Source organism: Engraulis encrasicolus, chromosome 5 (genome assembly GCF_034702125.1).
Source record: "Engraulis encrasicolus isolate BLACKSEA-1 chromosome 5, IST_EnEncr_1.0, whole genome shotgun sequence".
Taxonomy (NCBI): Eukaryota; Metazoa; Chordata; class Actinopteri; order Clupeiformes; family Engraulidae; genus Engraulis; species Engraulis encrasicolus.
The window spans coordinates 28,129,588-28,156,327 of NC_085861.1; the positions used below are offsets into that span (position 1 = coordinate 28,129,588).

Below are 26,740 nucleotides of genomic sequence, written 5' to 3' on the forward strand. Positions count from 1 at the left end.
CCCCAAAAAAACACAGCACACAGATCATCCAAGGTAACCTGGAGCCTCTCTGGGTGTTCTCTGTCATCTAATTTGACTATCTGACCTCTCTCTGTCTATCTACCTCCTCTATCTGACTATGGCTTCTCTAATGATAAACCACACACTCACTTGCCCCCCCCAACCCCTGTCTAAGGAGCACATAGGCACACAGCAAGGGGAAGATGAGTTGGGCGTGTCTCTACACCCTTATCTCTCCCTCTCACACTCTATCTGGCTCTTCCTCTCTCTCAGACACGGCCAGTGGCCTTGAGGCTCCCCCAGAGGGGAGAGAAGGGGAGAGAAGCCCCCCCCCCCCCTATAAAAAAACAGGTGCCCCTGACCCTGACAGTAACAGGTTCTCTTGCTTGCTTGTTGACACCCCCCCCTTGAGGACACACGTGGTGGGGTGGCATGGGGATGGTGAGGCGAGTGAGGTTCATACTGGGTGATTCTCTCCCCCCCCCCCCCTCCATGTGCTACCCTGACACAGAAAAACAAGCCAAGTCAGTGCACTGGAATGGCCTACTGACAACACGCAGCAGCACACGCACATGCATGGACTCAAATGGCCTACTGTTGACAAGACAACGTGGCAGTGCGAGAGAGAGACTGATATTGAAATGCTACGAAAGACAAAGTCCATGAACTGCATGGAAAAGCATCACAGTAGATACGGGAATCTACACACGTACATGTACATGCACACGCAACACACACACACACACGCATGCACCAGAAACTGAGAGAGAGAGACGGATGATTAAGGTAGGTTGGTAGGTTCAGTAGCAGCAGTTAGAAATGCATATTTGTGTGGTACAGTACCGTGACTATTGACTTCAATAGGGTGTGAGGATTGAACGGTGTGCTGTCTGTACGTAGTCTCCAGTTATCGGTGAAGGTGGTTATTTGAAATCTCAGGAGGAACTCGTGAACGTGGCAATAAGGGAATAGGGGGAAATATTACAATGTCGCACCGGCAAAACAAAAGGATAATTTTCTCAGCACTAGAGCACTGCGGCATGAAGTCACGGGGGAGGGAAACAGCTGCACACAAGCAATGCAGCATCTTAAAAAGGCCTTCACAAACTAAATAAAGTAAACAGCACAAACGACTCGGATATGATTTACTGAAGTACTATTCCAAATGAACACATACAGTATAAGTAGTACCAGGTAAGTGCTAGGAGCAGCAAGGACCCTTACTACCTCCTTCATGTGCTATGGTAGGCTTTGGGCACATGCTGCTAATAACAAAATGTAAGTTAGCGACGCACACACACACACACACACACACACACACACACACACACACACACACACACACACACACACACACACACACACACACACGCACGCACACACGCACACACACAAAGCAGAGAGCGAGAAGGAGGATGGGGGAGGCTAATGTCTAATGTCTGTGTTTATACAGTATGAGTGCGGCGGGCTCAGCTGAAGTCTCGGTCGGAGAAGATGAGGGGTGCGACGAGCGTCCAGAGGTACAGGCCCAGGCCAAGCCAGCTGGAGCTGATCTTCACCCACACCGCAGGCATGCTGCTCTGCATCACATGCGTCTTGGTGTCCGGGCTGATGGAGGACAGGGAGAGAGAGAGAGAGAGAGAGAGAGAGAGAGAGAGAGAGAGAGAGAGAGGGAGAGAGAGAGGAGGAGAGAGAGAGAGGTGGAGAGAGAGAGATTGAGAGAGGGAGAGGTGGAGAGAGAGAGGGAGAGATGGAGAGAGAGAGAGAGAGAGAGAGAGAGAGAGAGAGAGAGAGAGAGAGAGGAGAGAGAGAGGGGTGGAAGAGAGATAGAAGTGGAGAAAAAGAAAGGGAAGGAGAGGGAGGAGGGGGGAGAGTGTGTGTGAGAGAGAAATGGAGAGAGACAGACAGAGGTGGGAAGGGAATGGGAGAGAGAGGGAGGGAGACAGAGAGAGAGAGAGAGAGAGAGAGAGAGAGAGAGAGAGAGAGAGAGAGAGAGAGAGAGACAGAGAGACAGAGAGGTGGAGAGGGGGTGGTAGAGAGATTGAAGTGGAGAAAAAGAGGGGGGGAAGGGAGTGAAAGCGGTTAAAAAATGTCTTCGTTAAATCAAACTCACACCCACACAGCCAAATGGCAGACACATTGCTGCTATGCATCAGGCATCCCAGTGTCTGTACCGACACACACTGCAGAGAGAAAACTGTGAAAAGGGTGGAGGGAATGTCTGTATCTTGCATCCTGTTAACAAACAAAATTGCTGCATTGCCAGTGCACTATATTCAAAGAAAGCCTCCCTAAATGCAAGAGAGAAACTAGGGACGCAGGAACAGATGGGGAAGGAGAGACAGAACAAGAGCAACAGACAGACGGACAGCTAAACAGAAGGGCAGAACAGACAGACGGGCAGCGAGGGAGAGAGAGAGAGAGAGAGAGAGAGAGAGAGAGAGAGAGAGAGAGAGAGAGAGAGAGAGAGAGAGAGAGAGAGAGAAGAGGAGAGGCGAAAGACAACTAAAAAAAGGGACAGAGCAGACTACAGTAGAGTGATAGAGGTAGGGATAAATGGATAAGAAGATGAGGGGAATGAGGTGAGGATAGAGAGAGAAGAGGAGAGGAGAGGAGAGAAGAGGAGAGGAGAAAGACAACTAAAAAAGGGACAGAGCAGACTACAGTAGAGTGATAGAGGTAGGGATAAATGGATAAGAAAATGAGGGGAATGAGGTGAGGACAGGCATGAAGAGAGAAGAAGGGAGGAAGGGATGCAAGAGAGAAAGAGAGAGAGAGATGACAGAAATATGAGGATGGAGACGAGAGGGGGATTCGGACACGAGATGGGAGAGAACGACAAGAAATGGCAATAGCAGCCTAGTGCCAGGGGAGACGCAGTGGAATGGAGAAAGAGAGAATATACACGGACAAAACCCAGATATACACACGGACACACACACACAGACACAGCCATACATACGAAGAGACACATCCATACATACCAACACAAACAGATACACATAGACACACACCAAGTGTCCCAAAAACAAAGAAACGGATAAGGAGAATATTCAGACATACAGACAGACAGATACACAGGAAGGAATAAAAACACAAGGTGTCTCATGGCCGTGCGGTGCAAGTCACATCTTGAAGACTTTGTCAGCTCCGATGTTTGGGAACGGGGGGAATGTTATGTTGCTTCGACAACGTCCCAAAACATAGCAACGATATGATCACAAACACAGCAACAGTGGAGAAGGAGGAGGAGGAGGATGGCGAGAAGAAGAAGGGGGAAAAAAAATAAAAAAAACAAAAAAATAGGGGTCACTCCCAAAGCATTTTTAGGACAGAGAGTTGAGGGAGGAAAAGCAAAAACAGACAGCGATACACCCAGACCACGGAATCTCCTGTGGGGAATGGGGGAAGGAAAAAAAAAGACAAGACAGACAAAAAGAAGGGCTGTTCTAATAATCCAAGACAGAAAAATTATCTTTTGTCTCCGTTTCGCACAAACACCCCCGTCTCTGTATTCGTCGACATCCATCTCTTGTCCTTCTCACACGGATGCACCCTGTCTCAGTCCCCGTCTCTGTCTCACATGCATACATTCTAGGAGTCGGTATTGGCAAAGGGTTCCCGATTCAGTGCACATCACCATACACATGCGATTCTATCACGATGCATTGCAATTCATGTACTATTGCGTAAATTGCCTCATTTATTTCAGTAAGTTAAATGTGTCAACAACATACAGCTTATTTGTCAGTTGCTGTGTAGCATTCACAAGCCAATTCATTTTATTTAAGTATTTTAGTATCGGGCAGGAGAGCTTCCATTCACAACAGAAATATTACCAACTCTGTCTCTAGTGAAGAAAATGAACCAGTGACAAAATAGGAATGTATTACTATGAAATAATCGATTGTCAAGAATCAATGCTGTATATCGTGAAACTAAATACTGCGATGCATTGCCATGACAGACTTTTTTGCACACCCATAATGCATCGTGCACTGCATATTCCATTGACTTGTAGTCAGTGGTCGAGTTGTGAAATCAAACCAGGGGGGATGGTCAGAGATGGATTGTGATTGTTGGGGGTTCGGGGGTTCCTCCCCCGAGAAAATTTTGAAAATGTAGCTGTTAAAAGTGCAATTTTAACATAATATGTGAAGAAGGGAGGCCCGTTTTAGAGGGGGATGATTTTTGACCATTTTCGTTGAGGGGGATGATTTCAGACCATTTTCATTGTGGGGGGGATGGCATCCACCCCCATCCCCCTACAACTCGAGCCCTGCTTGTAGTACCCCTCATTCATACCATCGCACTACACCATGGGTGGGGAAGCTACGGCCCGCAAGGCCGTCTTATCCCCCCCGCCGATATAATTTCAATGTTATGCCGTTTCACATGAAATATGATGAGTGGAAGTGCAAAACGCACACCAGAAACAGAGGTGCTGGCAACCAGAAAATACAATTGCAGGAGGAGAGAAGTGCCGCACACTCTCAAGTTAAATAAACAGTTTTTAATGTGACAACGTTTCGGCCTGTCGGCCACGTGACCTGAGGAAGGCCGACAGGCCGAAACGTTGTCACATTAAAAACTGTTTATTTAACTTGAGAGTGTGCGGCACTTCTCTCCTCCTGCAAGTGTTTTGTAAAGCAGTCTTAGAAATTTAATATGCAATACAACTAAGTTATATCTTCAGGGCACCTAGTGAAGATGTGGTCTACTGTAAAAAGTGGCCACCTTCAATATAGGCCTAAAGTGCAAGGGAACATCCTGGTTTGTGTTCATCTTGGAGGACTTTTAAACATTTGAAGTGGCCCCTCGAATGAAAAAAGGTTTGCCATCCCTGCACTACACACAAACAACCTGCACACCCCACTCCACTCCACAACACCTCCCTACCATAAACCTTGTTCACCTGTACCAGTAAGTGAAGATAATAATTATGTACACACGCACGCGCACACACACACACACATACGCGCACGCGCGCGCACACACACACACACACACACACACACACACACACACACACACACGCACACACACACACACACGCACACACACGCACACACATGCACACCACCTCCCCCTTCCTCACCTGTACCAGTTGGTGAGTGTCATCATGATATAGAGCGAGGCCAGGCAGAGGTGGAAGTGGAAGAAGGAGTAGCTGTAGGAGACGGCCTCCTCCTCGTTGTCCACGGCGCGCTTCAGGCCGTCCGCCCCCACCTCCCCGTCGCCCCCGCTGCCGCCAAACGTGCCCTCCTCCGTCTGCATCAGCTTGTTCACCTGCGTGTTGCTCGACGAACGGATGCTGAAGAAAGACACAGGTAACAGGTAACACAGGTGTTAAAGGGGTATGCCACTATTTTGGGGCTTAATACAGTTAAAATCGTTGGCCAGGGTTTCTTAAAGTGGTAAAGTGTCTTATTTTTCCTGTAAGCCGTTGTGTTGCTTTAAGACAAGTTAAAAGAGGAAGCATGTCGCTAAGCTAGTGAAAGTCAATGGATCCGTGTAGCATGCTACAATGCTACACGGATCCATTGACTTTCACTAGCTTAGCGACATATTCCCTCTTTTAACTTGTCTTACAGCAAGACAACGCTTAACATGAAAAATAAGACACTTAACCACCTTTATAAACCCCAGCTAACGATTTTAACTGTATTAAGCCCCAAAATAGTGGCATATCCCTTTAATTCAGGACATTGTGGGGTAGGTTTAGACAAGATATTGGCCTTTCTTATATTCAGTTTTTTTTTAAAGATATTAGTATCTCGTAATTCATACTCCGATAACTGTTGTGTTCCATGCTGTTTGTGTAATGTGCAGGGCCAGAAAAGAGCTTTCAAACAACATCAAGACCATCTCTCTGTGACTTCAATTGACTTGACATAATCAAGGACGAATGTGTAGTTGCTTGACGAACGGATGCTGAGAGATGAGCCCAATAACACAGGAAAACACACGCATAGTGAGCACAAAAACGCAGGAAACACACGCATAGTGAGCACAAACGCAGAGTTGCACAAATGGTCACAATTGCATCCCACAGACAGGAATACGGCAGTGTGCATACAGACAGACATGCATAATGACAATAACAAAGTGACAAACGGCCAGTAAATCACACTGACTCCTGCTGACGGATTTCGGCTGGTTGTGTGAATGAAACAACACACATATTTCCATATGAATGTATGTGGCCATACTTAGTATGGATTATACAGATATGTGTTTATGTGTGTGTGTGTACTCCCTGGCGTAGAGTGTGAGAGTGTGCAGAAGAGGCTGTGTGTGTGTGTGTGTGTGTGTGTGTGTGTGTGTGTGTGTGTGTGTGTGTGTGTGTGTGTGTGTGTGTGTGTGTGTGTGTGTGTGTGTGTGTGTGTGTGTGTGTACCTGGCGTAAAGTGTGCAGCAGAGGAAGATGACCAATCCCACGATGCTTTGTGCGTCCCACAACTGTATCTGGCCAGGGGCGCTGGTAGGCAAGACCTCAGTAGTGTTCGCATGAGAGATCAGACTCAGCAGACTAGGGTTACACTCACGATCTAGAGGAGAGAGAGGAGGTGGAGAGAGAGAGAGAGAGAGAGAGAGAGAGAAAGGAGAGAGAGAGAGAGAGAGAGAGAGAGAGAGAGAGAGAGAGAGAGAGAGAGAGAGAGAGAGAGAGAGAGAGAGAGAGAGAGAGAGAGAGAGAGAGAGAGAGAGAGAGAGGCAATGGGTTCAGGTGGAGAGAGAGAGGGAAGATGAAGAGAATGAAGGGAAAGAAATGGAAGGAGTAAGAGAGGGAAAGAGGAGGAAGGCAATAGACATTTTTGTTTTGGGCATTCCATTGCACTGCATGGCAAAATGCATTTTATATAGGTTTAAAAAGTATGCTCTCAAAATATTTGAATGGCAAGAATTCACAAATAGACGATAGGACTTCTGCACATTTACAATAATACAAAAAAAGGTCAAAAATGGTGGATATGTCGCTTTGCAACGAAAGTCAACAGAGAAAGAGATAGCACTCAGCCATCACTAAGCTACAGTACTAATGCATGAGCCAGAAACCAAACACTGGGGATGGAACGCTTCTGTGAGCCCACAAGTTCAGCATGCCTCACAGTCTCAGTGGAATGGTTAAGTTTCAATATCGTTAACTTGACGTTTATAAAAAGGAGCAACTTTGTAGACTGCCAACACTTTCTGGCGATGAATGATGGTGCCATGACTAATTAGGCTTGGCTCATGGCTTCACGTACAAGGCAGAGGATTTTTCAGTGGCTCAAGGGGGCCAACTAGTGGCCATAGCTTGTCACTGCCGCTGAGACTCTCCAGTCCACACATTGAATGACAGCACCACTCAAATATATGGAGAAAAAGTCATTATATTCCATTACAGATACGTAGATAACATTCAGAGGCCAATCTACCCGTCATTATGTATGAATAAGGGTGCAGCAGAGTATTGGTCGTTTCTCAACCCCACCCACATTCTCTTTTTCTGGACGCAAGATTTGAACTTGTGACCTTTGGATCCTGGGACCAATTGGCTAAAACAAGTCCACAACTTTACTGGTACATTGACTGCATCCAGAGATAGTCTAAGCAGAGATTAAACACTTCAGAGAACGCCCATAGGAATGAACGGGGGAAATTGGCTACGCTAATATGGCGCGTGCTTGCATATATCCGACCTGTCCGGCAACAAGAGCCAATTGCTTGCAGAGCTGTACTGTCATTTATCCAATCATCTCGCCGCCTCGACGCATGCGCTTTTACGATATCTCAAACCTAATCAGCATGCCCTCAGAATATGCTTCCGCTGGTCGGTTGCTGATGACGTGCGGTTCACATCCGGTAACTACACTTCTGATTTTTCAACTGAGTCCGCGGACACTTGATCCGCGGCGCAGAACGTGTCTCGTGGAATTCCGCGCATGAGCAGTTCAACACATCAGTTAGAAAAATTATGATTTACAGCGTTGCTTTCATATATACGGCCAATCTGAGATTGTGAACTAGTTTTCATTGTGATTCCAACCATATGGGTTGTGGGTCGCTCCTTTGTTCCATTTCTGTGTAATCATTCATTTTAGGATGCCCAAACATGTCCCCCCCTTCTGATTTTCCGACAAATCGCACCCTGGTCTTACTAATCTGAATTAGAAGCCCAGACGCGTAGCCAATATGGCCGCCGAGGGTTCTATCTCTGCTTAGACTATCTCTGCTGCATCCCAGCAATGTTATTCCACGTGATGAAGGTTTGAGTCACAGACACTACGCACAGAGAGCAAACCTTAGCGATAAAAACACCAAAAGCTGTGCCTTTCACATCTGTCAAGCAAAGCGTTGTTTATGGTGCGGTTTGTCTCTCGCCTGGTCTGTCTGTTATCGACCGTAAAGCAAAACTGTTGGCCCATATTGCCATGACAGTTAGCGAGAGTAGTAAAGTGCTTTTCACACAAGCCAAGAGAGACCCACTTCCAGTTTGATTCAGCAGCTCTATCAACACACTTTCTCTGTAACTGATTTATTTTATAACTTGTGAACTATAACAGAGAGAAGACACAAAGTATGTTTCAAAAATCATTTCAGTAGTTCATACACTTGTAATTCACTTCTACACCCTTCATAAGCTACAGACCACGCACATCAGAGTGAAACCACAGTCTCCTCATCCATCCTGAGCTGTAAGGGCCAAAACGTACCAAGTCGGAACGGAATGGTCGCGGGACGAACGCGGTCTTTCTGCTTAGTTTCGGCCGGCGTGTTTTTCTCTGCCTTTCACACTGACAGTGTCGGCGTGCGCTGCCAGTCCTGTTCAAAACCCTCCCCAGAGCCAAAGCTAGCGTGCTACTTTGCCATTCATTTGAATGAGACACCGCCGGTCACCGGCGTGAAAAATACGCTCGAGTTCTATTTTCCAAATGCAGCGCGGCGCGGAGCCGGCTCCCACGCCGCTGACGCTCGACTACCGCCGGTTGGTGTGCAAGGACAGATATGTTTCAATGTATTTTCACCGACACCGGTAAAAAACGTGGCCGTTCCGCGACGCTTTACCACCCTGGTGTGTAAGACCCCTAAAGGTGGTGATACACAGGACAACTTCTTGAGCAATGTGTCAGGGCAAAGATGGTATAAGAAATGGTGATCACATATATTTTTATCAGGAGAACTTGGATTGGCAAGAGACAACGTCTTCAACAATTGCATCAGAAAAGGAATAGCCCATCATTATTTTGGCCATCAACATTGCTCAAAAACGTAGGTCTGGGTATCATTACCTTACAGTAAAGGCACACTGTGGCCAGAGAAGGTATTGCAACTATGCTGCTCATTAAAACTGGGCTGCTTATTTCCAAATTCAATATTTTCATGAATATTTACTAAATAATAAACTAATATTTACTTGTATGTGCCAAAGTACAGCAAGATTTGCAGCTAAAAATGTCAATTTCTGGAAATTCAATATGGCAGACATGGAGAAGAACCGATTTTTCATGTACGAAAAGTACAATATTCTCAGTCACAATGAATACTAAGAATTAAGTATGAAAACGATAAGCATGAAAAAGATACCATTTGTGAAGCATGAATTCTGGAAAGAGACGGCTAAAAATATGACACAGGTCACCTTTGAGGTTGCTGGTGATGGTGGGTGGGCTACTTACTGGGGTTGTTAGTCATGGCTGACCAGGTGACATACATGGTGTACAGGCTGATAAGGGAGGACTGCAGCAGACCACTCTGAGGAGAAGCATCCTGTTAAACACACACATCCACACACACGCACACACCCACACACACGCACACACCCACACACACGCACACACCCACACACACACACACAAGCACACACACACACAGTTTGGAGGTGAGCAAGGTACAAAAGTTCTGGTCAATCAGTGCCATTTTATAGGAGCTGACTTGGGATGTGGACACATGAGTCATAACTTTGCTCTCAATACTCACCAGCATGACAAGTGAACACAACGAAAAGTATGCAATGCATACGAGGACACAATCTTGTGTAATGTTGGTGTAGTGGATTTTTTTTTTTCAGCTTTGTGATGTGTGTGTGTGTGTGTGTGTGTGTGTGTGTGTGTGTGTGTGTGTGTGTGTGTGTGTGTGTGTGTGTGTGTGTGTGTGTGTGTGTGACTAGAGGGGGATGATGAGGCTAGCTGGAGCTGTGTGTGTGTGTGTGTGTGTGTGTGTGTGTGTGTGCGTGTGTGCGTGTGTGCGTGTGTGCGTGTGTGTGTGTGTGTGTGTGTGTGTGTGTGTGTGTGCGCGTGGGCGCGCGCGCGCGTGTGTGTGCGCGCATATACCTGGACTTTGGGCAGTATGGAGACGATGGATATGCCGACACAGAAGATGAGGTTGAGGCTGATGAAGACCTTGTGCTCTGTGCAGTCGTCAGGCGTGGTGTAGTACACATACAGGAGCACCATGGCCGCAAAGGACAGCGAGTAGAACAGGATGGTGAACACCAGCAGAGCTGCAGAACACAAGGCCAAGGTCAACGGCATGGTTAAAGGGACACTGTGCAGGAAATGGTCGAAAAAGGTACTGTAACTATGCTGCTCATTGAAACTGGGCTGCCTATTGCCAAATTTGATCTTTACATGGACGTTTACTACGTAATAAACAAATATTTTCTAGTATGGTCCATGTACAGTCATTTTTGCAGCTAAAAATGGCTATTTTTGGAAATTCAAAATGGCGGACCATGGAGAAGATCCCCCTTTTCATGCATGAAAAGTGCAATTTTTCCAGTCATAATGAATACTTAGAATTTGATGCTGGTGGTAAGTATTCATGAAAAAGGTAACATTAGTGAATGGGCAGCATGAATTCGGGAAATAAACAACAAAAAAATCTCACACAGTGTCCCTTTAAGGTCATGATATCTGAAGTGTCCCAGAAGGACAATTTGCATGGACACGCATAGACACATAATGGTGGTGAAGGAATAAGGACCAGAGGGGAATGACTGTCTAAAAGCAGACAATGCCCAAAAAATGTGCCTCAGCCCGTGGCAAGACTGTTAGTACATGACACTTTGGAAGTTTCTTCATTTTGAGGGAAGCATAGACTCTCTTTTCATGTTGCCTTCAGACTTCGACCAAACTATAAAGTCAGTCGCTGTGTATGGTGTTTGAATGAAGCCATGCCCGTCTGAAACAAACAGGTTGTTATGGGCACCTGTGCACTTGGCTTCCTAATGGTACGTGACTTGTTAGACAATGAAGGCAGCAAGTCACCAAATTCCCGTTTGGCACAAAGGCAAAAGGCTCGCTGCTGGAGGGGAGAGAGCTGCAGAGTTGGACACAGCAGTGGTGGAGAGGTGGAGTCAAGTCGAGTGGAGAGCCATTTGGTCAAAGAAGGTGGATCTAACAAGAGGCATCATTTTGTTTCCTTTCCGGTATCAACTTTATGTCGGGTGAACGCCCCTTTAGGAGACCTTCGGTTAGGAGACCTTCGGAGTCCTGAGGTTGAGAATCAATGAAGTCCCCTTAGCGCTGTAGCTGGCGGTAGCGCACGTCTTGCGCAAACACCTCAAAAAGAGAAGAAGAAGTAGGGGACAACGCCCCCTTAGGAGACCCAACTTGAGCACACGCTTTTGCATTGAGTGGGCGTGTTTTGCGATATCTTGGTTTGATTCAGCATTGGCCTCCTGTATTCCAAGACCATAGTTCAGTGGTAAACCAGGCTAAGTTAACCTAAAGGAAGTGGGTAAGTCTGCTTATCGATAACCCACAGATGTCATTTCGTTAAGAAAAAATGAGGCCTCCAGGCTCATCTATTAGATTATTTAGCACCAACTCCAGGTTACCTTACCTAAAAGCGATACTACACCTCTTCTGGAAATCAGCCCATTTTCACGCCTCTCCTTCAGTTAAATAATTGAGTTTTAACCTGTTCTTTCAGCCATTCTCGTAGTTCCATAAGATTCCATGATATATACTAGCTTGGAGGTAAAATGTACACTGCCAGACTCAGAGAGCGGCTGAAAGTACAGGAGAAAGGTACAACTCAATCATTTAACTCAAGGGGAGGGGTACAATGAGCGTATGTCCAGAAATGCTACACTATCACCTTAAACGGGTTTATTACTGAGCCAGGATCTTGGTATACTCCCCAGTTCTAGGCACTATCAAAACACGGCTGAGTTCAAGATGCCTTTGGCTTGGAGTTTAGATGAAAAATGCAGCAAGAGGGGAGACTAGCCAACCAGCAGGACAAAGCAATGACATACCTTCACTTCTGCTGGCAGGCTAGCAAAAAATAAACTCAACATTTGAAGGTGTTGGAGGAAGCTGTTTGTGAAAGATGAACTGAGATTTTGGAAAGTGAGACAAAAATCTTGTTTTTTATTTGTTGGTTGGTCTAGTACAGTGCTTTGTGAAAACAGTTCATGCATTTCAAAATTAAGAAATAGACACTTGGCCACATGAGAGAACAATTAAGGGATCCTCTCCAGAATACAATAAGAAACATTTGTAATTCTGTCAGTTAAGCCATGGGAAATGAATTCATTCCACTAACAGCTCGCATCTGATGTAAAAATGTTTACACAGACAGAAACTCATCTAAGCCTTGTTGCCTTTGGATTGGTTTTTGGAAATTTGGCACCCAAGAAGAGTGCAACATGATGGGGCCAATTTCATGAAATTGTTGGTGAGCATCTGCATGTGTTTTGGGAATATTGACTGCTGCTTGTTGCAGTCACACAGCAGGGCTGCTGTTTAGGACAATGGGGCCCATGGGCCCACAGAGTGCCTTGTCTTATCCACTTCATCACCAAACACCAACAACTCAGGTTAAATGGACCGCATTTATATGGCGCTTTTCAAGTCCTTCGAGCACTCAAAGCGCGTTGCAAGGCATGCCTCAAATTCACCCATTCACACTCACATTCAAACACTGGTGGCAGAGGGTACCATTCTTCCACCAGGAGGAGTTGAGTATTTTGCTCAAGGACACGTCGGTGGGGTCAGGCAGAGTAGGGCGCGAACTTGCAACCTTCCAGTTGCCGAACAGGCCACCGCCCACCATCCGCTCACCATTATTCTTTTAGAGCCATTTGATTGTGTGCAGTAACTTGCATTTGGTCACTGTGATCACAGAGCATGCACAACCAAAGTCCCTTTCTACACTCATGCTTCATCGGAGTCAGAGATAACAGGGGTCCCAAATGGGCGTTGATATATTTTGTGGGTCAAACCATTTTTCTTCCAGAGTGGCCACAATTTCCAGCTGATTCGCCAATCAGTTATTTAGTATTCCTCATTGAAACTTGTATTGTGCCACACACTTGTTTTCTGACACAGCTGGTACAGGGTATATACACCAATCTTGAAGTCAAATTTACTACCATTTAATACCTTTTTTCACTACCTTTAGATCATTTTTACAACCATCACTGCACTTCGTTGCGAGTGTTAAGAGGACAAAAAGTAAGTGCGACGGGACGGTACCATGCTCAGGGTACCTCAGTCATGGAGGACAATGAGGGAGAGCACACTGGTCAATTACTCTACCCACCAACCAGGCGAGTCGGGAGTCAAACCGGCAACTTTTGGGCTAAAAGTCTTAACATCACCACTTAATTTTTAATCAAAATGCTAAAACTATAAAAAAATAATTGCTCGTGTTTTCAAAAATAACACCTTTTGAGCAAATGTACTACTTTTAAGGCCATTAAATTTACCTTTTGAATTTATTATCTTTTAATACTTTTAAAAAACCTGCAGACACCTGTAGTAGATAAAAAGAAGCCAGACATGCTGTAAAAAGAGACAGCTCTAGTAAGTGGAAAGATCCATTGGACACTATGTACACCTCATTTCATTTTACTAGCTAAGACGACTAAGAGACTTGGAAACTGAACTGTGGGTAGAGACTGGACTGCCCTGCTAGTCGGATGGGTCTGGTTTAATTTGTTGAGCAGTGGTCAAGCATAAAGTACATTTGCAGGAGGAGAGAAGTGCCGCACACTCTCAAGTTAAATAAACAGTTTTTAATGTGACAACGTTTCGGCCTGTCGGCCTTCTTCAGGTCACGTGACCTGAAGAAGGCCGACAGGCTGAAACGTCGTCACATTAAAAATTGTTTATTTAACTTGAGAGTGTGCGGCACTTCTCTCCTAATGCAATTGTATTTTCTGGTTGCCAGCACCTCTGTTTCTGGTGTGCGTTTTGCACCTCCACTCAAGCATACGGTACATACCTGCATACCAGCCCTTGCCATCGCTCTCCTCTGCGTTGCGGACCCAGATCTCGTTCCAGGAGTGGGCGAAATCTATGAGCAGGATCAGCTGGATCAGAATGAACATGAAGGAACCCACGATACCGAAGTAGAACCACACTGCAGGGAGGGAGAGAGAGATGGAGAGAGAGAGAGAGATAGAGAGAGAGAGAGAGAGAGAGAGAGAGAGAGAGAGAGAGAGAGAGAGAGAGAGAGAGAGAGAGAGAGAGAGAAAGAGAGAGAGAGAGAGATTTTTAAAACTTCTTCATTTCATCAAAGTCACAGCCACACAGCTAAATGGCAGGCATGCTTCTCTGCACCACTCATCAGTGTCACTCCTGATACATAGACAGACTCACACTGCAGAGAGAAAGGGGTGAAGAGAAAGAGAAAAAGTGCAAGAGCAAGCGATAGATAGATAGATAGATAGATAGATAGATAGATAGATAGATAGATAGATAGATAGAGAGAGAGAGAGAGAGAGAGAGAGAGAGAGAGAGAGAGAGAGAGAGAGAGTGAGAGTGAGAGAGAGAGGCAAGGCAGAAAGGTTTAAAAGATGAAAAGGTGAAAGGATGTTGATCATGGATGTTGACGTTGGTCAAACAATGCTGGTCCAACAAGTCTAACAGCTACCATCACCTACAGCAGTGTTTCCCAACCTTTTTTGTCTCATGTACCCCCTAAGCCTTTTCGTTGTGCCATGAGTACCCCCTAACTCATGTTTTACATCACTTTTTCTATTGCAGTGTGACTATGCTCCATGTATTTGTTCAAATTTAAAATTTCCAAGTACCCCCTACAGTGTGCTCGCGTACCCCTAGTGGTACACGTACCCCTGGTTGGGAAACACTGACCTACAGTACAGTTGCAACTGTATTCACTGAGCAAATTTCAAGTATTAACCATGTCAACCACACTGTCCATAAACCAAGTCTTCAAATAAACCAAATTGTAGATCAAATTGTAAAGGAATAAAACTACTGCTCGGGCAATATTTGAGCATGTTTAGCACGTTAATTCTGAATGAGATCTCTTCATGCATGCCATGCTATGAACATACCGTCTTCACACACTTTTGGACTGTACACAGTAGTTGATAAATTTTTGCACACATTACACGTCAAAATGGCACACATCACGTACAGCGCCTTAGACGAAATCTACCACGCTACACACAATTTCCTTGTCATTGTTATTATGTGCTGGATTGTGGATCACACTGTGAAGTCATAAAACTAGCCAGGAAGCACCGTCACACTCAGGCCTCATCTGGGTAATGTATGACAGATCAGGTTAGCTCCTGCCCAGTCTCTACGACAGGCTTTTCCACCTCGTGACATTTACAGCATCTGTTTGCCAAAGTACAACCAGAGAGAGTAGAGAGCGAGAGAGGTTCCATTGGCCCATTGTTTCCGGGTTCTATTATTGCAAGGGGGAGGGGGGGGAATCCCCCTTTAGGCAGACCTAAGCAGACCTAAGGACTGTTCTATTCATTCTAGGAGCATTATGACACGCCCCTTGAGGCAGATCGGAACCTGGTCACGTTAGGTGCCCATAGCAACCTATTATGTTGGCATATCTCTATACTTAAAGAATCTCTGGTACAACAGAGTAGGCCAGGGAGGGGAGGGAGGGGAGAGGGGGGGGGAGAGAAGAACAACAAGAAGAGTGTCCCGTTTCCACCGCACCCTTCTTCCCGCATTATTACACAACAGCTTATATTAAACACGCACATTAAAAAGAAATTACGCCTCCGCTTCTTATGGACAGGAAATGAGGACTCGCAAATAATTCAATTACGCCGCCCCCACAGTGAAGAAACTGCTTCATTACAGACAGGTTTTTTTTTTTTTTTTTTTTGCTGTTGGGTCTTATGTAATCGTGCCGCAATCTTGAGCTATTTTTTGCACAGCAACATTCATATAACACGGCGCACAAAATAGCACCTCTTATTTCAAGCAGGCTGGTAAATGTATGCTTTGCAAAAAAATCCATTAAATATGAATGCCTTCATTACCTCGCCGTGGCTGAGGATTCCTGCATGAATGGGCTGTTCCTGTGCTCATTAATCTTTGGGAGTTGTGGACTATACGTTCCTGCTGTCTCCGGGCAAGGCTTTTGTTATTTATTGACTAAGCTGTGGGCTAGAACTCACCTAAATAAATGGTACTGGTTTTTCCTACCCTCTTGTGTGTGTGGTGTGTGTTTGTGTGTGTGTGTGTGTGTGTGTGTGTGTGTGTGTGTGTGTGTGTGTGTGTGTGTGTGTGTGTGTGTGTGTGTGTGTGTGCGTGTGTGTGTGTGCGTGTGTGTGCGTGTGTGTGTGTGCGTGTGTGTGCGTGTGTGTGTGTGTGTTTGTGTGTGCGTGCGTGCGTGACTGAGAGTGTGTGTAGTGCTCTGAACAGAGTTCATGTTGTTCTGGACTTAATTTCTAGTTTCACACAAAACAAATTGCCAGTCTTTCAGGAATGCCTTTGATATAAAACTCCAAAACAAACACTGTCAAGTGGAAAAATGACTAGCCCTGGGTTACAGAGCGGGGTACACGGAAAAAGAAAAGTGTTCTGGAAGCCCTTTCGGGGCGTGTACAGTTACCACTATGAAAGGTTCCATCGGGGATGAAGAAAGCGCCCACGGTGATTCCCACCAGGATCAGGAACTTGAAGAACCAAAATCTGTGAAAGGTGAAAATATAGAACGTAAGTCGAGGGAAAACATTGGGCTGTGGGATTTGAAACCAACACCATCCAGTTTCGGTCTTCAGTCGTGGAATGGCCTGATTGGGAACTAGACAGACATTTCACTCACACTTTAAATTTGGTCGGTACAATTGGTAATCAATAGCTTGTGGAAGCCTGTATAGCAGGGGTGTCAAACTAAAATACATAACACATTTTCACAAACACTCGTTCCATCACATTAAGTATGGTTCAAAAATTTACCTGTACACATTCTGATGTGCAGTGCATGAGTTCGTAGGAGATATTACTACTGATGCAGTTGTGCATGTTCTTACACTGACCTAGGCCCACTCACAACTCCCGTAACTCCTGTGTTAAAATATTGTGTTCATAGCAAGTCGTATTACTATATGGGCAGTCACGCATGGCTAAGCGGTTAGGGTGTCAGACTTGTAGCCCAAAGGCTGCCGGTTTGATTCCTCACCTTAAATGAATAAAGGGAGCAAAGGACAGCACTGTCTGAAGAGTAGTGTGCTTTGCTTCCTTTGTTCATTTATGGTTTATGTGGGATTCAGCACCCAGTTAAGCACTGTGAAAACCATTAGGCGATAGTGTGAGCGCGTGCCAACTTGGTGGGGGGACAGTCAGTAGGTTAGTGGTGCACACATCCAAGACGCAGGTGCATGACAAAAGGCCCTGATGACTGATGAAGAGCGACTAGCTCGAAAGTGCTCACTTTAAAAAAATAAAAAAGCAACACGGGAGCAGTGTGCGGACATTCATCTTTGTTTCTACAGTAACTTGGTGGGCTGAGTAATTAACCAGTGCTCTCGCCCATCATCCTCCATGACTGAGGTACCCTGAACATGGTACCTTCCCACCTAAATGCTCCCTTGAGGCGGTGTTTGGGGCTACCCTCTTGCACGGGTGAGGCCTAATTACAATTTCGTTAGTGCAGTGAGCACTAGAGGTGCTATGGCATGCTGTATCACAACGACAATGCGAGTTTCCCTGGTGGACTTTAACTTTCACTATATATTTATGGTGTATGTGGGTCAACTGTTACACATCTGAAATGGTCTTGCTGGCCTTATAAAATGACACCGTTTGTCAGATTTGGCAAACGGGACTGATTTTGATTCTGATATATTTTACAGTGTAAAGCATAGAGGTGCCTTTCATCCTGTTCCAAGTAGATGAACCACAATTTCTGTCTGACGTGTCTTTTTAAAAAATTGGACATTGTGTGTAACTTTCACACAATCTGCTACTTGGTCCAGGCAGTTTCGTGTAAATGGATCTGACGTTATGCCAATCAATATAACAGACGGACTTCTTTGCAGAGAGCAGAGACTTGGGACTTGATTTCAGGGTGGAGAATAGCTGCGGCATTATTCTGCAGTAATTGTGTGCGAGATACAAAACAGTAACCCAGGGAACGATGGCAACAACTCTGAGCACTGGCCTTCATGCCAGTCAACAGGGTAGGTGGTGGAGCCATGGTGAAGGCAAAGGCACATTTTGCACTTGCAGAAAATACTAGCTGAGGCACAAAAACAGGAAATGAATGAATAATTTGTTGCCTGAAATCATGAAGATTGGATGGCAGCCGGCATTTGGACAGCATGGTACATTTATTGCAGGCATCAAGACTGATGTCTTCTTGTTCTAATCATTTGAGACATCTGATATAATTTTACACATTTTGGTATGTTCTATGGCAGTGAACATATTCTGTATGACTGTTATAGAGTTTGCAAGTCACCCAGAAGCATGTAGTAGACTGTAGTCTTTCTTGTTAGCATTTAACCACTTTCCGGTTCCCACAAGCTGTGGAAAATGAATGGGGACCAGTCTCAAATAAGTTGTGAGTGCAAAAACGCAATTAGCGAACTGCCGCAAACTGTCGAGGGTGTTAAAAATACGCTGTAGGGATGGCATGATTGGTCATTTTGTGTCAAATGCCAACATAAATATGATGTTGCTATCAACATGCTTAACCCGGAAAACTGGCAGACTACAGGAGGGGGATTTCACAATCCGTGTCCATGGTAACCCACAGCAAACCGCCACAAACCTTACTGATGTACCAGACTTTGGAAATATTTCTAAACAAGCTCTGGTACAGGTTGTTTTTAACACCCGGCAACACTATTTTGATAAAACTTTAAAAATGCCATAACTGCCATTACTCAAATCACCTTGGTTTACTAGTATACTTTCAAAACTCACCATCGAGCAGAAGTTTGCTCACACGACTGGCTTCACAAAAGGAAGTCCTTATAGCTCATGCGAGAATGTGAGATGTAGTTCTCAAACATTCATGAGTAGCCAAGGGATAGCGACATTACTTTATTATCTCTATGTTTCATTTGATAAACATGTGTGGTTGTGCTGGTCCATTTGCTACTAAGGAAAGGATGCGGGGATAGGCGAATGACGTCTGTATTATATATTTTTTTAACCCAAAGTTCCTGTTCCTATTCCTGGAAACTGGATGCCGTTAAAATGATAATCCGCGCATACAACTTGATGTCACCCACTTGGGAGCTCTATGACATAAGTTTGTACGGTGTTTATCCTCTCTGTGTGGGAGTGGTGAGACATAACATTTTGTGATAGCCAATTATTCAATGGTTAAAGTGTTTGCCTTTGGATCAGAGGCCTGCAGGTTTGAATAGCTTGAGCAAGGCACCCACGGGGCAGTCATGGGTAAGTGGTTAGGGCGTCAGACTTGTTGCCCAAAGGTTGCCGGTTCGACTCCCGACCCGCCAGGTTGGTGGGGGGAGGAAATAACCAGTGCTCTCCCCCATCCTCCTCCATGACTGAGGTACCCTGAGCATGGTACCGTCCCGCAGCACTGCTCCCTTGGGGCACCATTGGGGGCTGCCCCCTTGCACGGGTGAGGCATAAATGGAATTTCGTTGTGTGCAGTGTGCAGTGAACACTTGTGTGCTGTGGAGTGCTGTGTCAGAATGACAATGGGAGTTGGCGTTTCCCAGTTGGGCTTTCACTTTCACATCACTTTCACTAAACTCACATGCATTGTCTACTGGGCTTACCCATTCTGATTTGTATCAGGGCGTGGGGGACTTGGTGTGTTCTCTACTGGGCTAACCCCTCTAGTGGGCCTACCCACCATGAGTGGAGTTTTTGGCGTGCTATGCAATGTAATGTGCAGTGACATATAATGGGGTGTTCTCTATTGGGCGTACCCATTCTGCTCTGTATCGGGGCGTTCTGTATTTTTCTGTATTGGGGACGCAGGGTCTGTGGTTGGACTTCACTCCACTTACTCGTCCTGCATGGGGGTGTACAGGTGCTATTCAATGTTAAGTATGCAATGTAATGGAATGGGTGACCTCATCTGGGCTTACCCATTCTGTATAGGGGTGTTTTCGGGTCTGGGCTTACCCATTCTGTATAGGGGTGTTTTCGGGTCTGGGCTTCCCCATTCTGTATAGGGGTGTTTTCTCCTGGGCTCCTTGGGTGTCAATCATGGGGTCACAGGTGTTCACCCTATTTTAGGGCACACCTACCACCTATGGGTGCAAACGCCATTACACGCTGAAGAAGGGCTCTGCCCGAAACGTTCGTGGGCGAATAAACAAAAAAGAAATCTGAAGAGTGCTGTCCTTCGCTTCATTTATTCATTCTCCTGGGCTCACCCATTCTGTATAGGGGTGTTTTCTACTGGGCTCACCCATTCTGTATAGGGGTGTTTTCTCCTGGGCTCACCCATTCTGTATGGGGGTGTTTTCTACTGAGCTTACCCATTCTGTATGGGGGTGTTTTCTACTGAGCTTACCCATTCTGTATGGGGGTGTTTTCTACTGAGATTACCCATTCTGTATGGGGGTGTTTTCTACTGAGCTCACCCATTCTGTATGGGGGTGTTTTCTACTGAGCTTACCCATTCTGTATGAGGCCGTGTTGTCTACTCCACTTACCCGTTCTGTATGGAGCCGCGGGGGTCCCTGCTGCTTCGCACGCGGATCATGATGACGGAGAAGAGGAAGAAGAAGCAAGTCATGGCGAAACACATCCTGTACACCGCCTTGTAACCCAGGACCGTGTCACAGTTCACAAGGTTGTCGACGCCCGGTATAGGTATAGACGTACCTCCTTGACAAAAGCCTGGGATCTGAGAATGACAAAGCAAGTTTGCTATGGTATAATCAGGTGTACTTTAGTTGCATGATCAAATAAGAGCTCAAGAATGCACACTGTATGCGTCCACACCCACACAAATGCCACACACCTGTAACAAGAGTAACTACTAGCCTATAGCATAGTAGCAAGTACAAAGATGGTTGATCATAAGATACGGGATCTCAGAGGGGCCCAACAAGTTTATTTAGGGCATTTCAAAACTACTGGACAGACAGACAGACAGACAGACAGACAGACAGACAGACAGACAGACAGACAGACAGACAGACAGACAGACAGGCACAGACACAGACACAGACACAGACACAGACACACACACTAACCTTCTGCAGCTCGGCCTCCATGCCGGGCAGGATCATGATGATGGAGACGATGGTGCCCATGAGCAGGAAGAGGGAGAAGGTCAGCCGCGTGATGGTGGAGTTGTTGGAGGAGGGGCAGCATCCACACAGCAGGCACGGAGCCGAGCCGCACAGGCACGAGGCCTACAGAGGAGGACAGGGGAGGGGACAGATCAGTACATCTCATGTTATAATGAAGTCTTAAAGTGTTATAAAGCCTACAGCAGGCACGGAGCCGATCTGCACAGGCACGAGGCCTACAGAGGAGGACAGGGGAGGGGACAGATCAGTACATCTCATGTTATAATGAAGTCTTAAAGTGTTATAAAGCCTACAGCAGGCACGGAGCCGAGCCGCACAGGCACGAGGCCTACAGAGGAGGACAGGGCAGGGGACAGATCAGTACATCTCATGTTATAATGAAGTCTTAAAGTGTTATAAAGCCTACAGCAGGCACGGAGCCGATCCGCACAGGCACAAGGGCTACAGAGGAGGACAGGGGAGGGGACAGATCAGTACATCTCATGTTATAATGAAGTCTTAAAGTGTTATAAAGCCTACAGCAGGCACGGAGCCGAGCCGCACAGGCACGAGGCCTACAGAGGAGGACAGGGGAGGGGACAGATCAGTACATCTCATGTTATAATGAAGTCTTAAAGTGTTATAAAGCCTACAGCAGGCACAGAGCCGATCCGCACAGGCACGAGGCCTACAGTCAGTCACCACCGGGCAGAAACACAAGAGGAGACAGGAGACAGATCAGATTCAGTACATATCATGTTATAATAAAGCCTGAAAGTATTATACAGCCTACAGTAGGCACCGAGCCGAGCCACACAGGCTAGACGCCTTTCTGCGATAACGATTCAAAATTTGGTGGATTATATTTTCCTCAACCACATCCTGTAGCTCTGTTCCACATTCACGTAGGCTACATGCACAAACAAAAACGGCCTGTTCATGTAAATAACGGCAGATTTTACTTTGAATCTATATGGATTTTGCATTGTGCAGCTTTTCGGTCTTAGAATTAGGCATTAATGGGTAAAGTGACAACCAGCAATACAGAACATCGATACAGAATCGAATCGCGGATTGAATTGGATTGTGACCTTTTGGATCTAGTATTAGTAACTTAGTATTCAATTTATTGTTCTTGGGGGGGATAGCCCCTTCAGATATAATATCTTGTTTTCGAGAGGGTCTGTATAAGCCTGTCACGATATACGATGTCACGATAAGTCAATAAATCGGACGATAACTTTTTACAAGAACGATCACTTTTCTGGCCCCGATAAGTAACGATAAGTTATTTGCGTGGTGTTTTGTTTTCCCTCTCTCCCTTTCTCTACCGTAGCCGTAAGACTACTGATGGCGCGTTATAGGCCAACGCAGTGCAATGACGCTTAAATGTTGGTGTAATTTTAAGTTTCAGTGCAGTTCTGGTTGGAAAAAAGTGCATTGATCTGGCTACTTGCGTCTTTGAAATAGAACGCTGGTGTTCCCGCGCGTCGCTTATAAGCCTCGACAAAGAGTCAGCGCTGGAGACTAGGAGCGCAATATTCTTCCAGTCTCAGTCAGCGCATCTGCAACGTTCCTCAGAGAGAGGGAATGAACAGCTCCAACACGGAGGCAATTGTTCATTTTGAAACATGCGCAGCAACCCAATATCCACGACGAAGACGTGTTTGTGCAAACATGACATAGTGGTACCGTCGCGACAAACTTGCTCTGAGGCTGTTATTTTAAACCTCGCAGAGTTTCCACTATTATTTCAATGCGCCTCCTACCCCGACGTTCGTTGTCTGTTCTTTTTGTGATTTTCGCTATATTTCTTGTTTATTTAGACCTAACAATATGAATAGGCAGTGTGCAAGCAAATCATGAAGATAAGATTTGTGGATTTAAATCTGTCACGCAGGAGAATGTGAACGGTTGAGCGCGCTACAGGGGAAACATAGGCATGGTGACTCATAACTCATAAGAATCAATGTATGGGCGTTCATAAAGGACTTTAAAGTGCGCAGAATTGCAACTTGTTCCAGTCAAGGGTATCGGAGAGAGAGAGAGAGAGAGAGAGAGAGAGAGAGAGAGAGAGAGAGAGAGAGAGAGAGAGAGAGAGAGAGAGAGAGAGAGAGAGAGAGAGAGAGCTGCCTGCACCTGGAACTTGTGTATCTGTTCATGCTCTTTTGCTTTTCGCTGATGTTGAAATGCCTTTAACAGGGCTGATTTGGGTTTTGACTGACAATTAGCTAGTAACAACGTGCATTTGTTTGAAATAAGCTGTCTAAGTAATAATTTGTGAATTAACAATACCCCACCAGTAGGTTATTTTACATCACACCATGGATAGGCCTATAAGCCATTCAGTGTGCTTGAGAAAGATAAATAACAGAAAATGTTAAAGAAAGACTACATAACTTACCCTAATAATAAATACAAAAAAGCCTATTTAGAGCCTATTGTGCTCTATGAGGATGCATTTAAAAACATATATATATCCCCCGCCGTGATGCTTTAAAAATGTGAAGGGGTGTAGTCACATTTTTATTGCATTTTTACGTCATTATATTGTTTGACACATTTCTTCTTGGAGCAGGCGTCAATCTTAATTATTTGAACCTCTGAGTCTGCTGCCCCAAATGTTAAATTCAATGTTTCAAGAAGGAGGCCGCACCTTGCATAGCAGTGTTTTTTATTGCACATTATATTGTTTGAAAATGGCGAGAGAGACAATATTATCGATTATCGCAATCATTTCTTGTTATCGTTATCGTCTGGCAAAAATTGTTATCGTGACAGGCCTAGGTCTGTACTCTGTACGCTTACACAAATCATTTTCAAATCACTGACAAAGTACAACCTATGCTGTTTCTTTGTAATGCAAAGACAAGCAACAGGGTGCAGAGAATGGGACCAGGGACGACAACGAACAGGGATAGAGAGCGTAAACACAGCACAGAAAGGTATGCAGCACAGATGAGATTAGATATCAAGAGGTGAGTAGAGTTGAGTTGAGATGAAATGACATGAGTCAAGATAGCACAGATGGGTGAGCAGTGAGGAGGGAACAGGGACAAGTAACAAGAAAGAACAAGATAGAGACACATCAGTGCCGAAAGACAGCATCGACACTGACAAGACAAGATGAGATGAGATGGAGACACAGACAAAGACACAGATGCGGAAGGAGCCAAAGGGCATGACAATGGCACAGTCGGGTCAGGGAGGCAGACAGGAAAGCACACAAGAAATGTGGCCTGCAGTAACTTAGCTCTGCCAGGAAGACTCAAATGACGAGTGCGCGTTTTGCAGAGCCAATCAGCGGCCACCATTTCCTTTTATAATGACGTGTAACTCTCCTGTCTTTTCATTTCAAGATATTTTTTGGTCTTTTGACTTTGAATTTTATGGTAAGACAGGGAAGGAATGATAGTGGGGATAGAGAGACGCGGAAGGGTTGGCAAAGGAGCCTGGCCGGAGTCGAAGCCGGGTCAGTCGCGTAGCAGACGAGTGTTAGTGCCACAGTCCCAGTTAGTGCCACGGTAGGGCCCACCCTTATTGCTGTCCTAAAGTAGGTTCGGTTGGTTCAAACTGTCTACTGTATGACAAATCTATTGTCAATTATGCTCAAATTTAATCGTTTAAAACTAATTCCTCTCTATGAGTCTTCTTGGTTGAAATAAGCAAGAAGGGACAGAGACACTTTTAACAGCAAAGACTATGGTACACTCCATTATCCTAACTCTTTGTCACAAAGCCACAAGCAGAGGATGGGAGTTAGGACAATAATGGAAAGAACCCTACGCCTCATGCCAGTGCCCCTAAGAACAGTGAACACCTACACTACATGATGAGAAGCAGTTGCTATGATGACCACCTATACATTTGCGTGTTACAAAACCAGTTTTACACACTATTCAGTTTTTGAGCGTGGAAAGCACTTTTTCTAAACACCAAGTACATGAAGACCGGTAGACAACCCAACTTCCTCTTTTACTGTTATGATGCAGGTTAATCATTTTTGCATAACCCACTTCCTGTATAACGTTGTCGACTTTACCCTGATAAAAAGATAGGCATACCAACAAAAATGTCAGATACCTTAGTTTTGGAAAAAATAATGACAAGTTTAGACAAGTGTATTAGGATTGTTGTCTTTACCAGGCTATGGCGGCATGATAAAGGTTTACATTCCAATCCTACAAATCAGTTTTACTTAACAGTATTGACAACTAAAAGGAAGACTAAATGTTAAGATTGCACTACACAACACTACACATTGAAGTGTTTATCCTCTTGATTATCAGGGAGCACAGTGAGGCAGGTGCATGGTTTGGTGATAATTAAAGCCATCCCTGTCTGCCATTCTAAATGTGTCTGTCTGACTAATAAGCAGCTGGTCTGTTTATCTAGAGCTACCAGGCATAACAGAGTGATGTGATCATCTCGAACAGCATGATGTGTTCATCTCCCCGCCCTTTGAACGGTCTATCTCATGTAACTGTCGGTCAATCTGTAACCATGTTATGGCTATGAAGAAAATGCATTTCTCCCTCAAGCTTGTGACTACTGACCTATATAATGTGGCAGATAAGTCTAAACATCCCAGGCAGGCACTACATTTCACACTACTGCTGCCAACATCACTATTTAGGTGGCATGGTGCGTGCTATTAGCATACATGTAGGAATGACAGACAAAACAGATGTCTGTTTGACAGTGGTCTTCTGACTTCCATTAGCTTTCCACAAGCGTTAGTCAGCTTGGAAAGCAAGGGGATTACAATTCAACTGTGACATTTTGACCACGGGCCATCGGAAGTTTAAAATAAGCATTTCATAGACTAGGCTAATGCACACAGTGCACTGTAAAGGTAATAAACAGGGTTTGGCGTTATGCTAACTGGGTCAAAACAAGCTAGCCTGATCAATCGTGCTAGTCGGATATTATTCATTTGCAACCTTTTCACTCCCAGTCCCCAATTACCCACTCTAAAACCAGAGGAGTTAGTATATAGTTACACATTTCAACGTACACAACGACATCGCCCCATTCAAGGCACACAGCCTTACAAAAACACTGCCAACGCTAGCTAGCGGACGGACAGTCTTAGTTAGCCACCATCAACTAACACAAATAAACAACATGAGATAAGCAGCGAATGATCTATGACTTACACAGCTGGCAAGTGAACATAAAGCCATACACGCTCCCATCTTTCAGGAAATGCGGCCAATATCCACAAATATCAATCTACTAGGAAGGAAGGAAATGTGCACCAAGCAGGTGTCTTGACTAGTTTTGACACCGT

The 26,740-nt window shown here is 45.3% G+C and overlaps 1 protein-coding gene across 1 annotated transcript; it reads right to left on the reverse strand.

The window, feature by feature from the left end:
- serinc2l (serine incorporator 2, like) lies at window positions 1–26,740 on the reverse strand. The gene is made up of 10 exons (XM_063199054.1): window positions 26,607–26,740; window positions 21,409–21,570; window positions 20,863–21,056; window positions 16,827–16,906; window positions 14,217–14,354; window positions 10,313–10,482; window positions 9,659–9,749; window positions 6,400–6,550; window positions 5,099–5,314; window positions 1–1,608 (listed from the first exon to the last, which is right to left on the reverse strand). The coding sequence occupies exons 1-10, from the start codon at window positions 26,643–26,645 to the stop codon at window positions 1,470–1,472; spliced, it is 1,380 nt and encodes a 459-aa protein (XP_063055124.1). The 5' UTR covers window positions 26,646–26,740; the 3' UTR covers window positions 1–1,469.

Coding starts and splice junctions, on each gene's coding strand:
- serinc2l (XM_063199054.1), bottom strand. CDS start 26,645: ATGGGAGCGTGTATGGCTTTATGTTCACTTGCCAGCTGT. Junction 21,571..26,606: donor TATGTTCACTTGCCAGCTGT/GTAAGTCATAGA, acceptor CCTCCTCTGTAG/GCCTCGTGCCTGTGCGGCTC. Junction 6,551..9,658: donor AGCCATGACTAACAACCCCA/GTAAGTAGCCCA, acceptor TCTCTCCTCTAG/ATCGTGAGTGTAACCCTAGT.